We start from the raw sequence: 23,693 nt of genomic DNA, 5'->3' as shown, positions 1-23,693 counted from the left end.
CATTCTATATAATTCTAAAACATTTTCATACATGAGTTATTTAAATTTTTCTCTTTTATTGAGTTGTTGTACGGTCTTTCTTGTGTTTGAAATAAGTTCATATTTTGTAATCAAATTCAAAGACTTTCCGTTTCCGGTGCGCCAGATTTGAAACGAGAATATTTGTAAACAACTTTGGTAGTCTACTGGTGTATTACTTCAAGTACGTATGTATGTCAAAGTTACATCCATTGTATATTCGGTGCCATATGTTGAACTGAAGTAAGGTCATCAGCCACAGTTTCCTTTTGTTTTATAATTTTATATATTTATTCGGTGAAAAGTGCCCGATTGGAATTGGATCTATGATTATTTTGGGTTATAGCTTAAACGGCACCACAGCAGAACGGCACCCAAATCGTTTGGTGAAAACGGCACCAAATTGGCGAAAATGGCTACTGATTAAAGGGCTAAAACGTCACCATATATCAAACATTGTTATATTGACTTTATTATTATGTTGACTTTGTTGTTTAATTGTTTGTAATGTTTAGATGTTTGTTTCTCAAGTTATCAAGCATTCTTTTGGGTTGTTTGGTGGTCCTGAAAAGGACCGTTGAGATGAGAGTTTTTTAAACTCAATGGATGGGCCCATGAATTGCCGCACATCTCGTCAGGAGTTGGGTCAAGGAAAGATCGCCATCCTTGAACTGGTTCCACAGTGAGAAAACCTCATCTTGACTTGCCGATGACGTCTTTCTTACATAGGCCTTCAGACGTCCCTCCTGGATGAGCCTGGTCTGGAGGGGAAGGAGTTTAGCCTCCTGATATAGTTCTGGGACCAGGCGGTAAATTCCCAGCGACTGCTCCCTCACCTTGTTGTTCATCCGCCTGTGCCAGCCTAAACAGAAAAATACATATTGTTATTACTATAAATGTATTATTATTTTATTCAAGAATATCGGTAACATTTATTATTATGATAATGTCTACATGTATGTATTTTGAAATGAAATGTATACCTTCAACAAAGTTGTTAGTCCTGACTGCAATGTTGAAGACGGACCGATATCCGAGGTTCTTTAGGACGAAGAAGCTCCCTCGTTCTATTGGCCATCCTCACTAAAGTGGCTTGGTTCTGACGAACCACCAGGTTTGTCCGGATCAACATGGTTTTGCTGAGCCTCCTCAACAATGCTGGCTCCCGATATATAGATATTGTTGTCGGCTTTTTCCGGTGGTTTCAATCGTAGTTCGTTCACGGTCATCATGGTCGTCTGGAGGTGGCAGTGACACTGATGATATATTAATGTCAGATATATCAGGAGCCCTTACTTCAGCGTCCAGATCCATAGCTTCTTCTGGGGGATTTGACTCGGCAGTTGATTCCAGACTTAGATGGAAGTTGACGGTGTCCAGCATGTTCCTTTCACACCGAACACATACAAAGGGGAAATCTTCTTCATTTGCGCATATCTCACGGTAGCGTGATACAGATATACCCGTGCCACAAACTCTGTGAGTCCATACTCACACTGGTCGCAAGACACAGCATGTTGATTTCTTCGGACAGTCTTATCGCATACAACACAGTGGTGAGACATTGTGATGAATGATGTGTATCGGGTACATGTCTGTGCTTTAAATACAGTTTGAAGGGTGCGATGTTTTTACTTTCCAAACACTGTCGGCAGAGTAGACGCATTTATTATCTAAACATACTACACACAGCTTGGGTATGAGAAGCACTTTCCAATCATTGTCAGCAGAGTAGACGTATTTATTATCCAAACATGATGCAAGCAGCTTGGGTATGAGAAGCACTTTCCAATCATTGTCGACAGAGTAGACGCATTTATTATCTAAACATGATGCAAGCAGCTTGGTGAGTGTTAGTGTTATATATTGATGGGCATACTTACCTGATATATTCCTGATATATTATTTATTTATATTTAGGTAATATATATGTTTTCACAAAGTCTATTTACGAAACACTAAAGTGATCATATCAATGTTCATCCAAAGTTCACAATCCAATAACGTCTACTTACCTAATATATATGTTTTTATTTCACAAAGTCTATTTACGAAACACTAAATGTTTATCCAAAGTTCACAATACAATAAAGTCATCATATCAATGTTCATCCATTTTAAAATTGTATATGGTGACGTTTTCGCCATAACATTTGTAGCCATTTTCGCCAAGGGAAGGTTCCGTTCTGTCCAAACGGTGACGTTTTCGCCAGGTGACGTTTTGCTGTGGTGACGTTTTAGCCTGCACCCATTAATTTGAGGAAAACTACCATCACAGTACAGTTATGGAACAGCGGATGCCTAGTCTCACGTCACCCTAATCCTAACGCAAACCATAAAAATTATAAATCTTACGCTAAACCTAACCCTAAACCAAACCCCAACCCTAAATTAATCAAACGTTAACTCTCTGAAAGATGGCAGAACCTGGTGTTCTGTAATCTATCCGCCATTACTTTTCACATACTCAGGGTTAGGTTAAGTTAGCCTTTGTTTTTCTTTCAGAGTGACGAACATATCGGGTCATTCATTTCTTTAGAACACGTTTTACTAATCTTGTACTGTGATATTATATCATAATATCATAATATACAGAGACATTATGTTATTACCAACTGTTCTTGTCTAGTGCTCTTGGTTAGGGTTAGAGCTCTGGCTAAATGTGTACCTTTATGCCTGTCAATGGACTTTAAATTTGAGGAAATGGTTACGGTTTTCAGGAAGGAAAGATGTCTTTGAGCCACCAGTTCCCAACACTCACCGTGGACCAGATAGTGACTGTCTGCAGAGAAATGGAGATTCCAATATCGGAAAATGACATGAGGAAACCAGATGTATGTGAAAGGATACATGTATTTTGATAATTTATTCAGACCACAGTTTACATTCAATGATGTAAGAAGCATGGTAAAGAGGATTTCACAGTCTTGTAGTGATTTCATGATTCACTTTAGTACAGCACTAAGACACAGCTATGGGTTGCACCTTGCAGTATTATAGCACAAATCTGCAAACTAAGGTCGTCCCCACACTTCAGACTGGCATACTTACAAGATGGCTTACACAGACTCTCGGTGGTGATCGACAGGCTCTTGCACCCTCCATCTCAGGCCACAGCCTTGAACTTCAGTGTCCATGACCACAATCATTCCTAATGTACATGTTGTAGTTTAAATCATACTACAACAACCATGCACATATGTCAAATACTAAGACCCCCAAAGAGATTATGTTTCCAGGTTTGTAAGTACAATTCCCATGCCTGCAAGTTTTACCAAAATAGTAAACAGACCACCTTTAGAAAACAGCACCACAACTTCCAGTGAGGATGTTAACCCCAACCCTAATCACCTACAATTACGCAAAAGAGAATTATTATGTGTTTTAAAGTTTGTGGTGCTGTATTCTAAAGGTACCCCTAGTAAACATGTGACACTTGTTTCACATTAGGCTTTTCTCCCATATCAAAGGCTATCTTGGCTGTTATCAAATAGCCAAATGTTCCAATCAGGCAGAGCATGAATTTCTGGATTTCATAGTGGTTGGTGTCTCTTGTCCATTTCTTGTTTACATGATTGATTATAATTTGAAGATGCATTTCAATGTAGGTTCATCGCTGGAATTCCTTATATGGCATGGTTCTAGAATCCCTTGCTGGAATCACAGCAGACCAAGTCAGACAGGTAAGTAGATTCATGTTCAGAAAATATATTAGACTTAATTCTGTTAATGGCAAATCATAGGGAAAATCACACGATTTAGAATGTCTGTTATGATACATTCCTTCTAACTTTGTTACATGTGTATGGAATGCAGGTATGATTTGGATGATATCTACCATTATCCAAAGTCCCCTGAAAAGAAATTCAAAATGTAACACTTTAACATTTAGTGTTCTGAATGTGGTTTCAGGAACCTAACAAATGACAATTAGTATGGCAGATTCCATTCAAAGATGTTTGATTCACAAGGACAAAATGAATGATGCTTTACAAGCATCTACTACGTTTTGTATATTCAGTCTAGATAATTATGTTATAATCATATGTCTGTTTCAGCAACACATCCATAGCTCCCAACTGTGTGACTATCCTGAGATGCATGAAGAGTCAATGTCCTTGATGGCTTTCACCTTGGCTATGTGGGTTCAAAACTTTCTGAAATGAGAATTTAGCTTTCACCTGCATATTTTGAACTTGAAAACTCTCAGGTGAATCTAGGATGTAGGTGGAGACTTACAAACAAAGGGTGAAATCTCCATCTTGTATAATGCACATACATGTAGTTACATTTTCTAAATTCCAGAAAACTGAATCTGGTACTTACTTATACCTATACTTATGTACTTTCACTAAATGCTAACTGTTCTAAACTGGTTCCTGTGGGCTTGTAGCAAGTCATAGCACGGCTTGTCCAATTTTTTCTATCTGAATGTTTCTAGTGACTGTGTGTCTATCAACAAGAAGACCTGAGCAATATTTTCCACATAACAGTATGAAAGAAAACCTGACTTTTTCAAAATTTGTGAATTCTATTTTCCAGTCAACGGGTGATGTACGCATGCGCCTTCACAGATTTCAGTGTTAAGGATGTCATTGATCCAAGTGAGTGAGATCTGTCATTTGTCTCTTGAAGACAAACGTTTGGTGTCATACATTTATCAGCACGTTCACTGAATCTTCATAAAATAATCAAGATCTCTTTATTGTCCTTTATGGAGCAGAGGTTTTCATGATATGAACGAAAAGTTGATATTGTTTTCATTTCATTATACTGATGTGATATTTCTCAGGACCAAAGCGTCTCATCAAGATAATGAGTGCAGCCATAAACTTCTACCGATTTCGGCAGTCAAGAATAGAGATGTTTGATGAACTCAAAGCTAAGAATGTAAGTCCTGTTCAATCTCTGTGAGGCAGTGGGATGCATCACATGCTTGTTTTTATGACATCCCAAATTTGTTTAAGATAGTTTATATCAGTTTTCAGTGAGGCAGCCTTGTTTTAAAAAACCTCTTTATGTCTATTACTTAACCATTTTATTTTCGTTCAAGACATACTGGAACTTGGTACACATGTACTTAGTAGTGGGCCTGAACATGTTAAATCTGTCTTTTTGTACTGTTTCTACAAAAGATGACATCTCAAATTTGTTCAAGATAGTTTATGTCAATTTTCAGTCTGGCAGCCTTGTTTTAAAAACCTCTTTATGTCTACTACTTAACCATTGTTTTTTCATCCAAGACATACTGGAACTTGGTACACACACAGTTAGTAGTGGGGCTGAACATGTTAAATCTATCTTTTTGTACTATTTTTATTTTTAACCTGGATTTCACATTTGCACTTGAACCCCACAACAGCTGAAACCTCCCTGGGCCACACCTGTCAAAATGTGAAGAATATTTAGGGTGTTAGTAATGGACTCAACATTTTACTTTTTTCATTTTGACCATCATTTGATATTTTCATCTTTGGCAATGTTTCACCACATGCATTTTCTGTCACTGTATACACTGTATAATTTTAATGAAATTTTCAATATGGCAGCTGAAGCGACCATTTTGTAATAAGTATTTGTAATTTTTACTAAGTCAGTTTATGTTAAAAAATATGATGAAATTCTATGCTTGTTTAGCGGTGACACAAACTTTTGTTCAGCAGCATTTTCTTAAATGTTGACAACTGTAGGTTAGCTACAGTGCCTATGGATGATTTTTAAATGTTAAGTTCTAAATTTTACCTGATGAATATATATTATGGAATATGCAAACAAAATTTAAAACTCTATTAAAACTCGATCACTAACAAAAGCGGTTCCTAAGATTGCGTCTCTGCTTGTGGGGGAAGGGAGGTAACTCTATACTTTTTCACCAGTGCCTATTATTGTCAAGATTCTTCAGATACATGAATATGTTGGTCAGGGCAAAAATGTTCACTGTTCATAATATGTTTGTGTGCAGGAACGATACAGGGAACAGCGAGAATATTTGTTAAAGTCAAATGATGAACTGAAACAGAAGATCAGCAAACTGAAGGCTATCCGTGCAGAGCAGGAGCCTGAGATTAAAAAGGTGAGTGCTTACTCCTGGTATATAAATTGCAACCTTCAGTGACTGTACTCCTATCATTGACCATAGTAATCATGCTGTCCTCAAAACAAAAATATTTTGTGAATATATTTAGTTTGAATGAACTGAACTATTTCTCCATGTTGTATTAAATTTAACACCTTTGGTGATGTAACTCTGATGAGGTTCCATTGTTGAAAGATGTGACTAAGTAAGATTAGATACTTACAGAAACAAACAAGGAAATCCATGAAAGTACAAATGCTCCAATATTTATTTCGAGAATTTCACCCACAGTGCAAGATATACCTTGGGAAGAAACCTGGAAAAGAATAAAGGAACACTTGTACACTCATTGATCCCGTATTTGTTTCCATGAGTATATTTAATAATTCCAAAGTAAGGTTAGAAATATATGAAACAATCCAGTCATGATGAATGTTGCATGATGTGCAGGTGATGGAGGAGATAGAGGTGATGGGGAGACAAGTAAGTGAGAACCACAAGATTCAAGGTGCCACACAGAAGACTGTTGCAGAAGTCAGGAAAAACATTGCAGAGAAAAAGGCAGCACAGGTATGTACTGAAAACAGTATCAGGTTGGACTGTAATTAGCCAATAAAATAATGGTGATATCCTTATACAAGCTCAGGAACAGAAATACCTTGCCTTCTCACAAAATGTTTACATGACAGTATCAAAATGATTTGTGGTGATAATTATTAATGAAATAAAACTGCAGTTCACTGACTGAAAATAGTACCCGTTATAAGACTCAGCTAAAAAGTAAGACTGGAATTGCTTATTACTGAGCTCATGGTGATATATGTATTCCATGAACCTCAGCACAACATTCGAACTCTGACACCATGCTTATGAGTTCCACAGTCACTAATGAGCACAAAGTCTTCACAAATGTGTCACATAAATAGATTTCATGTTACAATGGTTGCACAAAAACTAGAACAGTATCTGCATTGGTTTCGTGTATTGGTCATTTATTCTGACTGTGAGATTAGAAGTAAAGTTTAATTCTAACTGGAAACACTTATGGTTCCTCATGTTTGCTCAGGTTATTGTTTCAATGAAAACAAGCAATGGTACTAAGGTTCCCCCGTATATTATCAAATTAATTTTAAAAAGTAATGAAAGTGAAGGTCAAAGTTTAAGACAAAGTTAAATGCCAACAAAAGCATGGCAAGGCGACCTCTCTTGATATCTTTTTCTCTAGCTGTTCAAACAGACAAATATTTTCAAGACTCACTTTCACCTTGACAAAATGGAAATAAAGCGAAATCAAATCCATGAAGAAAATCTAGTGAACTGTTCTTGAGATATTTTGCTGACAAACGTAACATGCAATTTCACATTTTGAATTCTTGAAGTGTTGCTGTGAACTTGAAAATTAATTAAAGGGGCACTGATGCAGGGCAATTACCGTGGACTGGTGTAAACTTTTGTTGTTTTTTTCCCGTGTGTACCCGGATGATATCTCAGAATTCGTGACTGGTTCGTGACCTCTGCTGCACAGTCTGTATGCACAATTTAGAGTTTAATAATGTACGTCTCTGTATTTTGTCTCATAACCCTAATTAGTTTATTGTCATATTTGTGTGATTTTGAAAATTAATAAAAGAACACACTCTGCTTAGGTAAGAGTTCCGCCCATAACCTCCACCCCAATCAAAAGCCAAAATTACAAACTGACATGCATACCTCATCCTAAATATACATTCAGTAAACTAGAACAGATATGAAAAACACATCAATGAACTTGTTTCAGTGTAGGAATATTACTACGGGGAAGGTGGCAATATTCTATGTAAAAAGATGGGGGTTACGGGCAGAACTCTTTCCTCTGCTTATACTTAGAGTAAATTTCTAACATGACAGCAACATTTATACATTGTATAGATTGCCAATGTGGATCCTATTTCACACACATACAAGATCTAGTGTGTGCTTTCTGTCATATAGATTCTACTGAATGCTACAACAAATAAATAAAAACAAAATGCAAATAATGAATGTAAAACAGACTAATTTTATAGCAACAATGTCAGGCCACTACCTTGTTCAGGAATGTATCCATCAATATCCACATAAAAGACTGATATTCCATTCATCTGCAGCTGGTAAATAATCCTACTCTGTGTTGTGTGTCTTACAACAGTCTAATTTGCAAAAAAGTAACACATTGTTTCACGTCTTTCACATTGGTAAAAACCTGATAAATCTCTCATTGGTCACCCGCTGCTCTAACTGGTTGAAATTTCGTTTGCGGTTGAGAATTGTGCACTGTTGTCAAAAAGGTCGATTTAAGGTAATCAAAGATTGAAATGAGCAGTTTTAATGACAGGGTTTCATTTATAACAATATCAATAAGTGATTTATGCATTTGCACCCCCTAGAGTATATGTAATCTTTAAGTCCCTTTGTGACCTTGAAATGAAGGTGAAGGTATGGATCCTTTTTTATACTGTGCTGAACATAGGTACCAAATGTGAAAAGAATCTGTTCAGTGTTTCTTAAGATATCCAATACTATATCCCCCCAGCTTTGCACTAAATGCACGATGGGGGATATTGGGCTCAGTGTTGACAAACCGATTACCCTGTAAATATGGTGATGTATTGCTGAACGTGTACAGTGCTTTCTCTGCCCTGCTAGGATCAGCTGAAGTTGGCCATCCTCACCAGCCAGCAGGAGGGGGAGAAGCTGTCACAGAAGATAGTTCAGTCACCAGAACGTGTAAAACAAGAACAGGAACGCATGGAACAGAAGTTGGCAGGCCTGAAAATGACGCTGGATGAGAAGCGGACACGTGGGGCTACACTAATGGCAGAACATAAGAAGGTGAAGGAGCTGGAAGCTTGTGCACTGAAAGCCCTCAAGTTGCTGCAGTCTATCAAGCAGGATGTGGACAAGGAGAAGTGAGTGGCTTTTGTTCACAATTGGCCCTTCTTCTTGAAAAGTTTGTAGCCCCAAGAATTCTTTGATAGTAGCCAAAGAGTTAAGAATGGGCTTAAAAGAGAGAGTCTGATCAATATTTCATAGTACCTAAAAAGTTTATTATCTTGATTGGCATTGCAGTATTGTTTGTTCATTTATTTTCATCTTGAATGTCAGGATACCCAGCACAGGTTGAAGGTAAATTTATTGAGGTATATTTCACCAAAAAGTCTCAACAAATGAAATTGTCATGATATGGCTTGAAAATTGCCGAGATGATGTTTAGCAGAACGTACTAACTCATTCAGTCAATGTATGATAAGCAAATTGCAGTATAGAGACAGGATGCACTGCCTTCATGAAATTAGGGGACTGCATGTTCATTAGTGAAGCTATGTAGGTGTATTTCTACCTTTACTCTTGGTCCACAGCGAGGCTGTGGAGCAGATATCCAGTTGCCGGGATCAGCATCAAGAACAGCAGCAGACTCTGGGGGAACTGACAGTCAAGCAGGACCAGCTGAAGCATGTCCAGGCCATCAGGCAAGAGAAGAGGACCAAACAACACATGCAGCACCAGGCCAAGATGAAGGCATACACAGAGCAGCTCAACCAACTCAATGAGTATGTTCATTTAACGTTCATAGGACAGTGTCAGACACGTTCTAATTGGGATTAAATTTCAACACAGTTCATTGCTAGTTCATATTGTTAAACCATATGTTCCAATAATTCTTAAAATAAAACCAACAGAGCCATTCTGAACCAGACTAAGCCACAAGAATACTAAATTTAGTTTGCATGGACTCAGAAACTTGGTAGATTGTTTGCTATCATTACACAATTACATGGATCCTTATTCACAGTTTCAATCAAAGGTTCGTCTGGCTGAGATTTCAGTTTATATTTGAACGCCACCCTATAGCTGTCATATGTGCAGGGCATGACAAACAAGGCCAACTCTTCAGCTTTGTTGCCATCACAATGATACATCCATGTAACTTCAAATTGACACTCATTGCTATATTTACGGTTAAGGTTAGTGAAATCCCACTCAGAAGATCAGGATGAAGAGCTGAAACATCTCCAACAGAGTAAACATCAGGTTCTTTGTGAACTTAAGGAGCTGGAGAAGGCCACAGGCAGCCGAGTGGAGAACATTCACAAACTGTACTCTCAAATTGTTGACTTGGTAAGTCCCCTATGAACTGTACGCACAGACCACTACTTTGTAAGTCTACACTTGTCCCAGCTAACATGTTTTAATGGTTATCCTGATTTTGTGATAAATGTGATCCTGCATAAATTCTACATATGATCCTGTTTGAAGGAAGGTAAACATAATGAAAGCCATTTTAAAATCACTTAGCAAGTTAACTGAAGCAAAATCTTTAGTTATTGAGGTCATTGAAAGTTCAGGTGCATCTGAATGTGTAAATCTCATTGCAGGTTGATGTGATGCATTCTGACTTGGGCTGCAACTGGGACTCGTTCAGACAACTCCTGAAACTGGAATTGGATGCACTAGGCTGAATGGGAATAGAGCTTCAGAAACTCATCTTCAGAAAACTGTACATATAAACACTTTCATCAGCCATGTGACTGGCACCTCCATCTGTTCTTCTTCTCCCTGTCATCTCTGTAACATTCTTATCTCTGTCACCATGGGCTACTGGATCTAAGGGTTTTGCTACATCCCTTGTCATGTAGGTTTGTTACTGTGGGTTTCCTACAATAGTGCTTGTTGATCTGTGTTCTGTATCGAATACACTGATACTGCAGGAGAAATGCAATAAATAGAGCAATGTCTAAAGCAAACATTTTGTTTTGTTCCTTCAACAGAGCAACAAGAGCATCTAATAGACTTGTCTTTTATGTAACAATGTGCAGTATGCTTACAACAAGTGTCATGTCTGGACTTGGATGAAGGAGGAATACTCCAACTGAAAGAAGGTACAGTTAATGAACATGTTAACAACTGATAATACTTACACCTATCTGTATGTAGATTAATTAGATCAACATCTGCCTACACTGACTGGCAGCATCAATGCACCAGTACTCTTTCCAGAGAGGATTTCTGTGAACTCTTTCCAGAACACAAGTAACAGGATTCTGTCCCTTTCCATCACAGTATTTATAAGAACTAGTCACACAATCCTTTAGAACAGAGGAACAAGATGATCATGTGTAAACACTTATATCAACTGGGTCAGTTCACATATTTGGAATTTGAGCAGGTAAGGTACAGGTGTAAGATGAATTGATGTGACTCTAGATGTGATGTACTTTGGTAGGAGACAACGACTGTCCAGTTTAGTGTCATCTGACAGCAGTGTCATCTCTGATGTTATAGTTCCTTGATTTAGGAGCACTTCTCCGTTGATCCTTCATCTTATGAGAGGCTGTCTTCCTCTCGGGGGATGGCCGGTTGGTCAGGTCTGTCTTAGTTCCAGATATGCTCAACCCCTTGTCTCGGGTAACACGAGGGGACATACGTGGCGACACACGGATGTTAGGAGATGGTGGATTCATAATATCTAGAAAAATAAGAAATGCATAATTCACCTTCGCTATGAAGGTCCATACTGTAGCTTGATAGAACTTTGAAGAACAATTCAACATATTTTACTACAAAGCAGAAAATAATCAAATATGGAACTCCCTTCAGTTATTTAATACACTTTAGTAACTGTGTCAGGATAATCATGCATCTATGCCTAGTTTGTACCTTGTACCTACCAGCTCTGGAGCGAGGTGTTTTAGGTGTGAAGATGCCTGGACTCTGCCTTTCATCCAGCATCCTCCAGATCTCCTGCAATGACTCCCCTCCTGCAGATGACATGCTCAGTAGGAGTTTTCTGTCACTGATCACTCCTTGGGGTTCGGTTTTTTGCGTGTCTCCTAGGGAACTGGACGTCTGCTCCAGATGTCCTGACAGTACATTAAATAAATGTTGCTTGATTTGGGGTTTATTATGATTTAAGTGGAACTATGCTGGAACTAATCTGGAGGTTTGTACTGATGCCAGGCCCAGAACTGCCTCTGTAAATATGGTAATTGTTTACATCTTGATAGATATGCAAAATATAGTAGTAAATCTGGTTTGGATGGCATCATTGGTTGAGCCTACTCTGTCTTTAAGGAATAGTTACTGGATATTTTCGACAGGGTTTGGATGAATCAAATAGAATACAGAGAGTCTCAACTCAACCATTGATCCATAATTGGAATGATGGGCTGAGGATGAATCTGCAATGTTCAAAGATAAACTTACCTGTGTGGGGATTAGTTAATTGCCTTGTCGGGATGTCATCTAAAGATTTGTCAGTGGACTCCATCACTGGCACAACATGCCTTTGGGCATACTGCAGTTCCTGAAACAACAAGTCTAGTCTTGTGATGCTGCCTGGATACAAAGACATGCCAACAACCAAATCAGAAATGTGTGAGGCATTTCTTACTTTATTTCATCATTTGAACAAAAATTATGTCCCTTATCCCTTCAGCAACCCTTGCTTGCCATGAAAGGCGACTCCTAAGAGGTGACTAACGGGATAGGGAGGTCAGGTTTGCTGACTTGGTTGGCACATGTCATCGGTTCTCAATTGCCCAGATTGATGCTCATGTTGTTGATCACTGGATTGTCTGGTCCAGACTGGATTATTTTTCAGACTGCTGCCATATAGCTTGAATATTGCTGAGTGTGGCGTAAGACTAAACTCACTCATTCACCCAAGGTGATGCTGGTAATGTGCGTTACCAGCATCCCAAAATGGGGACGGGTAGATTGCTTGGCGATTATTTCCTTCGAAATGCACTGAATTTGCTTATTAATGTCTATATGTTGAAGAATAAACATTTTCAAAGTTGCGTTTGGTTGTCGGTAACTCAATGCATCAGGCATTTCTTACCTTTATTCTCATTCGAACAAGAGTTATGTCCTTTATCAAATAATGCAGTCGTTGTGCTTAACCTACCCTTTCACTTATTATGACAACATTTGCCAAAGATTGTGGCTTACACATGACTGCAAGCTGAAATTTGTTTGATTTCATCAGAATATGTTGACCATTATATCTGGGGACACCCATAGTTTTAGATTCATTTGGATGGCAGCATTTACCATATAAAACTGTTTCATATCTCCTGGTAAAAAGTAAAACATTTGTTATAAACCATAAGCATTTGCGTAGGTCACTGTTATGAAAAGAGAACCATGATTCTGCATTTAGCAGATCTATAGACCACAGGTCACAATCGAGACCACATCCTTGCAAACCCACCCTATCCACAGGAGTGGACCAACATATCTTACCTGTTTTGTCAGTTGATATTGTAGGGCTTCCAGCTGTTGCAGCTTACTACGATACTGGTCTGTGTTAGGTCTGGACTCCATTGGAGGCCTGGATCGACCTGGAGACACTGTCTCTTGTTGTATTGCTGTCACAGGTAGATGAGTCTGGGTATGAGCTACTGCTGGAGGAAAAATCTGCATAATTATCTGATGTTTTCATCATTTATCACATGCAGTTAGAGTAGCTATAACATGTCATCATTTTAATTACTTCACTCAAAGGAGTGAGAAATAATATGAAATAGAAATGGGCTTCACACATTGTAGCCATGTCCGGAACTGAACATGGGTCTTGAGAGTGACAAGTGAACACGTTGACCAACAGGCACTCCAAATGAATGTAGGAATCTGAGTAAAATCGATGAATGGTTTGGATCCATTTCTAACTAAAACACAGACAGTGATGATATTTTCTTGAAGGTTGATATATATAATAGTTAATTCACATATACATGAAAATGCTGACAATGAGTCAGTAGGGGTGTGTTTGGAGAAAAAATTTGTACCAGATTTCTTAAGCTCTGCTCTCAGCCTGTTCCCTATTTCAATCAACTGTTGTTTTTCCTTGGCCAGCTGACTGATGTGTTTTACTGCCTGCTTCAGCTTGGATCGAAGTTCAGACACTTGAGTTGTCTCCCCTTGTCTGTCCTCCATTCCTATGCTGTCCATGGTGGATGTCATGCCACTTCCCTTTTGTTTCAGTCTCAGTATCTCATCCTGAAGCTGCTGGATCACAAGCTCCTGTACACACATGTAAGGATGCTTCATTAGCTTCACTACAAAACCATAACATGTAACCATGGCAACAGTGTAGTGCTTGTTGACATCTTAGAAAACAACATACACTGAAAATATGAGACATGCATGCTTTTGACATGTAAGTCAGTGCTTTGTCTATAACGTTAAGCATCCTGCTCCAATAAGAGTCGCTGACAAACTTCTAGACCAATCTGTAAGTAATCTTTTAGTGCCTCATGAGGGTATGTAACTGTTATAAGTGGACCATCCATGTATATTTTAAGAGAACTTTTGTATGTTGCAAAACTGCAATAAACAAACACTTCCTACATCACCATGCTTGTTGTCAGCTGCTAAATATAACAGTCACTGCCAGGCAACTAATATAAGTAGGATTCAGTTTGTGTATGTCTTGTTTCTTTTGAAAGAGGAGGATAAAGTGAAACAGATTTTCCCTGGTTTTGACTAGTTTGCATATTTCAACAAGATTTACTGTGTGAGCATTTAAAGACATCCTGCCATGACATGTTTCTGTTTAAGGCTTAAGATATTGCATTCGCTAATGACACAATTCATATATAAACAAGACTCCTAGGAGCAAAAGGGCAAGGTCTTTTCACCAATGACTTATCTATATTTATCTCCTCTTTACGTTCCCTTGAGAAAACATACAAAATTCTTAACATTTCAATATGTTTTGGATAAGGACAGGATGCTGAGAAGTGAAAACGTGTTTTGGCCATCTGTACAGAGATGTTTAGTAGTTCCTGTTCTATGGGATTATGATGCAGTATATTCCACAATGTCTACTTATCTTCAATCTAAATGTCTTCTTTTCTACACTCCAAATGTCTATTTTGCTACTCTCCTACCTGTGCCCCGAAGTTGACAGGTGGTCTCCTCTCACTGATTTCCATTTTCATGGCTGCTAACTGGAATAAACAAACATCTCAGTAACACAAGTACTCCCAGGATGTAGTAAATGAGGACAATATTTTTGTGTTTACTACTCTGCTGCTACTCTAAATTGCTGCATTATCGGATAGTGGATTTAAACATGATTAATCAGTGTATTTTGACAATAATATCATCCAAAGGTTTAGACTCCTTAACAAAGTGTGGAATTACATCAAATCGAAGACGAGAGCCATTGTTCAATCCCACTGAACCTGTTAATACTATGCTTTTCTCATGTTTGAGGCCAATACTTAGTTTTACATGCAACATGTCTGCTTGAGTGAATTTTGTCTGATGGTAATCAGTGATATTCAAGTCATAACGGTGACCTGTACATAATCAAGTTTTCTCTTGTCAGTGCCTGACTGCATACTGAAGATGTTGTTGGCACACACACATGATGCCACAGTCAACCAGGCTGAAACATTGCATCCAGCCATAGGGGAGACTACTGAGGGGCAAACAGCTGTTGCGATAGTGAGTCTATTGCAACAAACTATTGCGTTAGCAATAGTCTGTTGCGACTATTACAATACTATTGTAAAAGGTGGTTTTCTTCTTGAATTGTCTCATTTGAAGTCATTTCTTAAATGAATGTACAGTTTATGTGAAATAAAAACAAGCTGAAGTAGTTTCAGTCTCTTGTCATAACTCACAAGAAACGTGAAACTCATGTCAAGTAAACACATTTGGTACTTCTTGTATTTTGTGTTGTGCATTTATCAACGGAGGTCAATTACTAAACTATAGATACATACCATCAATGCATCAATATTGTTTCATTTCTACCATTGATTATGTGCTAATGAAGACTCAACAATTGCCATTCATTGACAGTTTGATGCATTGTTCACAGCCTTCACTCACCAACAAGCAGGTAATGTTGGGAACATCCTCTTACATAGGAGAAACTTGCAACATGGAGGGATAAAGGACATGATCTACAAATGTATTTTCATGGTTATGGAATCTGACCTCATTGGAGAGGGCAGTGACCTCTGTGTTTCTCTCTAGGGAACTGCGGTAGTATTCGTCTGCTTCCTTTCGTGTCTCCACCAGCTGCTGTTCCAAGTCAGAAACGCGTGACCTCAAACCTGCCACCTCAGCCTCGTGCCGCCTCTTCCCAGCATTGACCTCATACTGCAACTGATCAATCTCCACCTGCTTCTGGCGAGGCTGAAATTGAACACAGTTTGTAAGGAGAGACCACCTGATTGATAGTGAGATGGTGAACTGAGTTTATTGCTGCATAGAAAAGTGTCGGTTATATCACAATGAGATCACTTGTGATCCAGGGCCCTCGTTTCTGAGAGTGATCATAGCGCTACAACAGAGTCGTAACTCCCATACTTTAACATAGACTTGTGACAATCACCGGAGTCTGGCATCAAATAGACACTTTAACTTAAAGGATGTTCCAATCCAGGGGTTTTGTGCTGCTTTTAGTGAAATTCCAGCAATATCACGGTACCTATGAGGGGAATCAAGTCCAGGTCTTTTTCATTGGGTCACCGGCCCTCCCATCAAAGAACTCTTGGTAACACCACACAAAGAATATTCAGGAATCAACACAGACAAAGGTGTTCATCAGAGGCTAGAATATGCTGAAGTTACACCATTCTTGCAGTTTGTTTCACATACAATGACGCATACAATGACAAACAATATGCTCAAACTAAATTATATGCCTTTGACAATCTGTTTCGGTGTCAGTCAAAGAAATGTCCACACCAGAACCAGCTTGGTATCAAGGTCTCGTTCCTGAATGCAATCTTAGTCACTGTAATAAGTGTGTGGGGTGTAAGATCATTAGGCCTGTTATGGACACTGGTAGTCTACACTGAAGAGAGTACAGAAGTAGTGAGTGTGACTCTGGAGTGTGTTGTCACCTGCTTCTCCAGCTGAGATCCCCGACTCTCCAGATACTGTATCCGTGCCTGCTGCTTGCGGACCTGTGCAGTCAGCTCCACCTTCTCACTCCTCACACTGCCTGATGCAACAGAGATGACAAGATCACATTTACTGGGGATGTCATCATATATATATAGCAGCAGATCATAAAAAGGTAGTGAGTATCCAGACAAAATGAAGACTGATATCATTTGTTTTTGCAATGGTTAAAATGGACAAGAAACAGTGAGAGTGTGTGCTGTCTGTACTCGGACTACTGTGATTATTGCTTTCATGATGCTAATCAACTGACTTTAACCAGCATGATGAACTACAGTGGAAGCTTTAAATTAAATCCTGTCATCCCTCAAATCTGGGATGCTCTCAATATCAGCACCAGAATTTGGTCTCGGCAGAAAAAAGTTAATTTATGATTACTTATACACCCTCGGTGTGAGTCTATTCCATATCTTGCCACAATAGACTGACCAATTGACTCTTTGTTCTATCTCAACAGATATGGCTGAATGTGCAGTAAACTCATTGGTGAGTGACATGTGTCAGATGTATCATAAACTGATTGTCACACAATTTGTCAGCCATTGTGAATGTGTCTCACATGTTCATCAATTGCTCATGAAGTTGCAAAGTCAATCACACTGATGGATGTATGAAAACGTTCTCTAAACCAGTATGCCCCCTATTCTGGCATTTTTTGCTGGTCCCAACAAATACCAGTTTAGAGGGCCTCAACTGTACTTGAATCTGTGACAGTCCTTGTGGTATCCCCTTAATGCTGAGTACTTGGCATCCTCACCTGGGAATCATCTCTTGAAAAGATGTTGCCAACCAACTAGCCTGAAGCTCTCTGGGCAAATGACCAACAAGTAAGACCATGGAGGTGGTCAACAGACATCTCGTCATACCCATCCTTCATAGTTTCAAAACGTTTCTGAATTTCCCAGTGACGAATGACAGCATGCAATATCATGGTAGGTCTGGGTTCCAATCCAAAGCCTTATTCACTATTTCCCAAACCCTGGTTTGCACAATCGTACCCATTCTAATCAGTTTTACCACAGTGTTAAACGTAATGTAACTGTCATACTGGGCTCTCCACTGACATTAAACTGACACACCCACATGTAACCTTGCAGATACTAGTGGCACTATAACCCAGCTCATGATCCCTTTATCCACTGCTCTTCTTACCCAGCATATTGTTGAGCATCTGAATGTGGCTCCTGACAACAGTGTTGTCCTTGACCTCAGCCATTACATCATCATTCTCTGGGTGTGATGTGACACCAGGCATCTTGTGAGCCTCCAGTTCTTCCTTCAGCTTCCTCACCTTCTGTTTGAGCTGTGTGACCTCCTGCTCCAGACCGCTCACATAGTCTGGGTCATCAAACCGTGTAATGTCAAAATACAGGATGTCTTCAAGGCTGGCATGTGTCTGAGTCATTGCAAGGATGGGAAAGCCATATTAACTGAGTGCACCTAGCATGATGTGCACCTACCATTGTGATGACCATCCAGTAATCAAGAGTAAACAAAGTGCCTTTGAGCTGTTGTACTGGTTATCAGTGGTATAGAAAATGTTAGCATAATAGTGATAATAAAGTAGCCATGATTTTCTGTAGAAACTTGATGGAAATATCAGATGTTCAAATTTTAAGTAATTTCTTAATGGCAAAAAGGTTCAAATTTATCACTAAAGCTGATATTCAGTGGTCCACTGGCACACGGAAACAGTGAGAAGCTCTTGAGTTTAATCCATAATAAACAAATTGGGAGAATCTGTTGACGCTACGTCCAGAATCAAAATATTCCATACATTTCTCTCACTGACCATGTTACAGATGGTATATACAAGTAATCTCTCAATAATTGTGCATAATGACCAATATCTGCACCAGTTACACGTGCTAGAATGGCCAGTGAAGACCTGGCTTAGAATCAGACGAAACAACATTATGACATCATCAATGCTTAAATTTGTATAACACACAAAAGTGCTAAAAATGAGAGGGCTCTACTCACCTCTTGAGGGTACAGCAGGGGTGCCTGACTGTGTCGGGAGGTTGTGGCCTAGGTCCTCCATCTGTTCTCTCATCTGGCGTATCACCTCCCGAAGGTTGTCATTCTGGTCCTGCAGCTGCCTCAGGTCATGCCGACTCTCTTCCTCAAACACTGAGCTGTCAACCTTGATTTAAGGTTATGTTGTCATGATTCTCATGTTGCCATTATTGTGGAGCACAACAGTGCAGTGGTATAGCATATGCCTATCATGCCAAAGTCCTAGGTTTGATCCCCAATGGAGATACCTAGGTTCAGGTCCTGACGTGGCCACATTTGCAGACAATCCTTGGAGACAAGATATTTAGATCCACATGTCTCAATTCACCGAGCTGTAAAATGGGTAACCATGGGGATGTGCTATCAATGTGAGTGTTTAACAGGCAGCATGGCTGTATGATTCCCTGGGATGGTAATGTGCATAGTGTTGTGAGCAGGCAATGTGACATGAGTGCCATATAAGAAGATTATTACTATTACTATTATTTTTGTTGTAACTTACCACCCAATTACCAGAATAATGTTTGTCACTGACGGCAGAGTGAGTTCCAAAATGGCGGAAACATTTTACAGTTTGGTTTGTGGATATGCCTTACGATGATAAACATGTGGATTATTTGCTTTCAGACCAAACAACTGTTATAAAACTGTACAAATACTAATACTGGTCTGTGCCTGACTTTTCCATAGTGATGTGTCCAAAGGTTCATTTATGAGGATTTAAGGCTCTTGTGCTTCAGTCTAATGCAAATACATCTTTAATGAAATACACAGAGGATACGAAACGACCTTCCATGTAATACCATTTTTGTCAAACGAGTAAATGATTTGAGTAAATGAGTGAAGCAAGTTTGATACTAAATCTTTCATGAGTTTAATAAAAATGGTATTTCACAGAAGCAAGTTTAATATTCTTGCTTATTACACTCCTACATAAATTGATAAAACTATGGCGAAATTGCCTACAGTGTGAATACTCTCAGCTCTCTGTGAGTCAAGCAAGGTCTAGTAGAATTGCGACTGAGGCATTAGCATTGTGACGTCAAATGTCTGGCAGTATTACACTACCGTAGAGTAATATTGCCTTAAAAATATTACACAGCAGTACCTTCCACAGGCAAGTAACAATATGCCATATTACATGGTCTTTGATGCTATGTAGTTTGTATTATCATCACAGCCTTGTTAATAAACCAATATGGCTGAACCGGTTTTGTTAAAGTTAAGACAAGTTTACATAGTAAGCAGTAAACTGAATGATTTATCATCACTGAGTCACAGTACTGCATCACTGTGATAATGAGAAATACAAAATATGCATCAATTTGATGATAAAAATGAGTTTAAGAAGGGACAACAGTTTACTACACTCATAAATGTCACATATCGTATCAATTACAAGTCCATGTCAGAAGTATGGCATTTAACAAACCCGTTTTGTAATGTCTACAGTAGGGTGAACCAGTATGTTACAATTTGAACTTCACAATATGAGATATTGCAGTACACTTTTCACGAACTGGTTCACCCAATACAATTGGTAGTTTTTGTGATGTAGTCAAAACTACCAATAACATTTGTATTTCCTTTATACTAATGTAAACTGATAGTTTTGAGAATGTTTATTGATCTTATAATTGCATTTTTCAAACTGAATGAATTATAATAATAGATTGGAACCAGTACTAGTTGTAAGGATGAACAAACCAAAATGGCAGACGCAGCTGCAGATGCTTTTTCTCGAGTTACAAACTTTAGAGTGAAGTCTTCCAATCATTTTCAGTTGATCTCTTGTACAATCACATGCAGTGGGATTGTTTCCAAAGAAAGGAAAAAGAAATTTCATTACCTTAACCCATGTGTTACACGTTCACAATATACTGCAATGCATACTGCAATACGTCAACACATAGCGCAATATATCGCAACACGAAAAATTTTGTAATACCCAACCCTAATTTACAACCTGAAGTCCTGTCTTATGTACACTTACATTTACATTCTTGTTGATAGGAATCCCATGATGTTTAAGGGTTGCCATGGCGATGTTTCGGTCCCTCTGTAGAGTGTTTATCAGCATGTCTTTCTGCTCTATCTCTCGCAACTTCTCCCTCACCTCAGCCACAGCCTGCAACATCAACATGGGCATCTTGGACTAGTCCTGATGCTGGAATATTCATAACATCACGCCAATTTCTTTCAAAAGGGTAGTGAAACTGCATCAGTGTTATTGAAACTTGTTGGCCTATACCATACTTTGGTTGGTTTTGAGATTTTGAAATATTCCAAGTAAACTTTTCTTAATACTGAGAAGATCACTTATACCATAACTTTGTGATGACATGTTCTTCCAGTTCTCTTTATTAGGAAAGACTCCCTGCAGCAAAACCTTATCAGACAGACTTTTAATAAACTAAGTAGTATAGGGAATGACAGTCCGAAAACACTTTTCAAAAACCCCTCTAAAAAGCCTCATTTACTAAATGAGGCTTTGGTGGGACCATTAGCTCTTGCTACTATTGCCCCTACTACAAAGCCACGCCATCACGTTTACCGTGACTTGGCAGGCGGTAATACTGTGCCGTACGGTACGATCAATAATTCTTCTCTTACAAACCCCCTACCCGGCCCATCCCTCAAGTAGTATAAGTTAGGTTCGTCGGCTTTCATATCCACTTTATCTATGTTGTAAGTTTTGACCGACCATATAGGATCGGTGGCTCGCTTACGGCTATGTTATGTTTATATCGATGAAACAGTTTAACGTGAACCGCCTACGATCTCTTTGGTGTTCATAATAAAGGCTTGCTGGGCTTTTTGTATTCCCTGTTCTATGTACTTTTTTTTCTCGTCCTCGCTGATAGCAGACTTACGAGACTTGGATCGAATATCTTGTTTCATTTCGTTATATTTTTTGAGTTCAGATAGGATTGAACGAAACTCCTCTTCTGAGATTTTACTGTCAGAGAGTGCCGTGGAAATACGCTCACTAACTGTGTTCAGCTTTGCTTCGGCCAGAACCCTGATCTCATCGTGTTTCAATGCCTTACGATGCAGTCTGCGTGATACCAACTTAAGCGTCAACCCTAACACCCCCGCTATCCCAGCTGTTATTTCAAAACCTAGAACTATAGGTGCAGCCACGATGGTGGTTAACAACACAACTCCTGCCGCCCCTAGTCCCATGCTGGTTGTCATAAGGGTAGTGTCAGCCCCGTCCACGATATTGAAAGCTCTATTATATTTTTTACATAATGCTTTCCGCGTGTCACGGTCTTGTTCTAGTTGACGTTTCACATCACATAACTGCCTCAAGCGGAACCCATCTACGGTTTCCAACGTCTTCGCTACTTCCTCTACGACTGGGTACAGACCCATCCTATAATATATATTTTGAAAGATATTTTAATTGGGTTTCAGTTAATACTCTATTAATGTATTTGAAGTCTACAAGATCTAGACTACTAGTCAGGGTAATAGGTGAGAGGTAAATAAAATTTCCTGTTGTAATAGAAACCCCACGGAGGTTTATTAAGTGGTTTATAGTACCCCCGGGGGTATCCCATTGTATAACAATACGGCAATATTGGTCTCGGTGTTCATCAAACCATTGTATTGACACCCCGGGTAAAATTTGGTGTACTAGTGAGGTGTTTTCATCGCCTGAATACTCAAAGAAGACTTCTATGATGAGTGTGCAAGGGGATGATATGCGAGGAAGATATTCGCTAAATGTTAATTTATTGTTTGGATAAGCACCTAACCTTTTTTTTATATGACCAACATGTGGTAAGTGTGCTAATTCCCTCTCCGGAATGAAATCCCCGATCCAGATGCCGTTGTTCCTAATCTTAGAGATTGATTTATATTTATCTCCTTCTATTGTGATATAAGGTGAGGTGAGTGTTAAGTTGATCAACCATTTAGGCTCTTTAAAATCTGATAACGACACCCGTTTGTACACGTTGTCTTTGAAGTGTAGGATGTATAATTCATCTTCCTCACCAGGCTGATCGAATCCATCTGTATCTCCCAGGTCGTTAAGTGTAGTGTTGGGATGATGATTAGTCATTATTATACTATTATGATATAATTTCCAACTGGTTTTCTGATAATAATTCAGGGGTTAACTTTATACCCATGAAGTGTATGTTGTCAGGCAGGAAGATATTGATTAGTGATATCTTGTTTTCTACGATCACGTTGACCCCCTGCAGACTGGTCTTGGAGTCGACACCCACCCGCACGTAAACGTTGCAAACTTGAAACTGGTGTCGTTTCACCCACCCGAGTTTGATCCCCTTCACGATCTCGACATCATTCCCCGATGGTTCCCCTAGGTAGACTTTGATGAACAGTGTTGAGTTTGCCGGTAGACTCTCTAGTATCTTAACCACGCCTTCGAATTCAGACACCAACTGCAATTTCACGTTTTGTATGGCTGGTTTACTCGATAGCATGTGGGCTGCTATAGTGTTGACTGGGCTGACGACTATGCTACGTCTCTGAGTTGGGACGTAAGCCACGAGCAGGGTTCCATTGTTCACGACTTTGTTTAGGTGGTTGTCTTTGTTATCCGTGAACACGTAAGGGGAGACGAGTCTAATATTGAGAAACCATTTGTTATCGGGTA

At 39.1% G+C, this 23,693-nt stretch overlaps 2 protein-coding genes across 10 annotated transcripts in view; one reads left to right on the top strand and one right to left on the bottom strand.

Annotated features, from left to right (window-relative positions):
- Positions 1-107: 107 nt before the first annotated feature.
- LOC137284081 (kinetochore protein Nuf2-like) lies at positions 108-10,857 on the top strand. Of its 3 annotated transcripts, none has more exons than XM_067815758.1 (12): positions 108-202; positions 2,739-2,852; positions 3,627-3,701; positions 4,077-4,159; positions 4,561-4,622; positions 4,811-4,908; positions 5,981-6,091; positions 6,545-6,664; positions 8,759-9,021; positions 9,472-9,663; positions 10,078-10,231; positions 10,489-10,857. In XM_067815758.1, the coding sequence occupies exons 2-12, from the start codon at positions 2,748-2,750 to the stop codon at positions 10,570-10,572; spliced, it is 1,347 nt and encodes a 448-aa protein (XP_067671859.1). In that variant the 5' UTR covers positions 108-202; positions 2,739-2,747; the 3' UTR covers positions 10,573-10,857. The 3 variants fall into 3 exon arrangements, with proteins under 3 accessions (XP_067671859.1, XP_067671860.1, XP_067671862.1); XM_067815759.1 differs by having other exon boundaries at positions 113-210; XM_067815761.1 differs by having other exon boundaries at positions 179-206; positions 10,489-10,657.
- A 39-nt stretch (positions 10,858-10,896) lies between these two features.
- Positions 10,897-23,693, bottom strand: part of LOC137284079 (coiled-coil domain-containing protein 57-like) — a 36,723-nt gene continuing 23,926 nt past the window's right edge. For 3 of the 7 annotated variants that reach the window (XM_067815752.1, XM_067815751.1, XM_067815753.1), the window contains exons 12-22: positions 21,054-21,188; positions 19,025-19,187; positions 18,194-18,379; positions 16,981-17,081; positions 16,067-16,267; positions 15,007-15,066; positions 13,903-14,137; positions 13,358-13,518; positions 12,317-12,416; positions 11,782-11,973; positions 10,897-11,579 (exon numbers count right to left, since the gene is read on the bottom strand). In XM_067815752.1, the coding sequence (XP_067671853.1) occupies positions 11,362-11,579; positions 11,782-11,973; positions 12,317-12,416; positions 13,358-13,518; positions 13,903-14,137; positions 15,007-15,066; positions 16,067-16,267; positions 16,981-17,081; positions 18,194-18,379; positions 19,025-19,187; positions 21,054-21,188 (1,752 nt within the window). In that variant the 3' untranslated portion in view covers positions 10,897-11,361. The remainder of the gene's footprint in view (positions 11,580-11,781; positions 11,974-12,316; positions 12,417-13,357; positions 13,519-13,902; positions 14,138-15,006; positions 15,067-16,066; positions 16,268-16,980; positions 17,082-18,193; positions 18,380-19,024; positions 19,188-21,053; positions 21,189-23,693) is intronic. The other 4 variants (XM_067815755.1, XM_067815754.1, XM_067815756.1 and 1 more) reach the window with 2 other exon arrangements.

The sequence above is a fragment of the Haliotis asinina genome, chromosome 5, assembly GCF_037392515.1.
Source record: "Haliotis asinina isolate JCU_RB_2024 chromosome 5, JCU_Hal_asi_v2, whole genome shotgun sequence".
Classification (NCBI taxonomy): domain Eukaryota; kingdom Metazoa; phylum Mollusca; class Gastropoda; order Lepetellida; family Haliotidae; genus Haliotis; species Haliotis asinina.
Note: the sequence above shows the minus strand (reverse complement) of the source record. Positions and strands in the feature narration are given on the sequence as shown.

Excerpts from the sequence above, each read along its gene's own strand:
- LOC137284081 (XM_067815758.1), top strand. The coding sequence starts at position 2,748 with ATGTCTTTGAGCCACCAGTTCCCAACACTCACCGTGGACCAGATAGTG. Across the intron at positions 4,623-4,810 it reads TAAGGATGTCATTGATCCAA|GACCAAAGCGTCTCATCAAG; the intron begins GTGAGTGAGATC and ends GATATTTCTCAG. Across the intron at positions 10,232-10,488 it reads ACTCTCAAATTGTTGACTTG|GTTGATGTGATGCATTCTGA; the intron begins GTAAGTCCCCTA and ends ATCTCATTGCAG.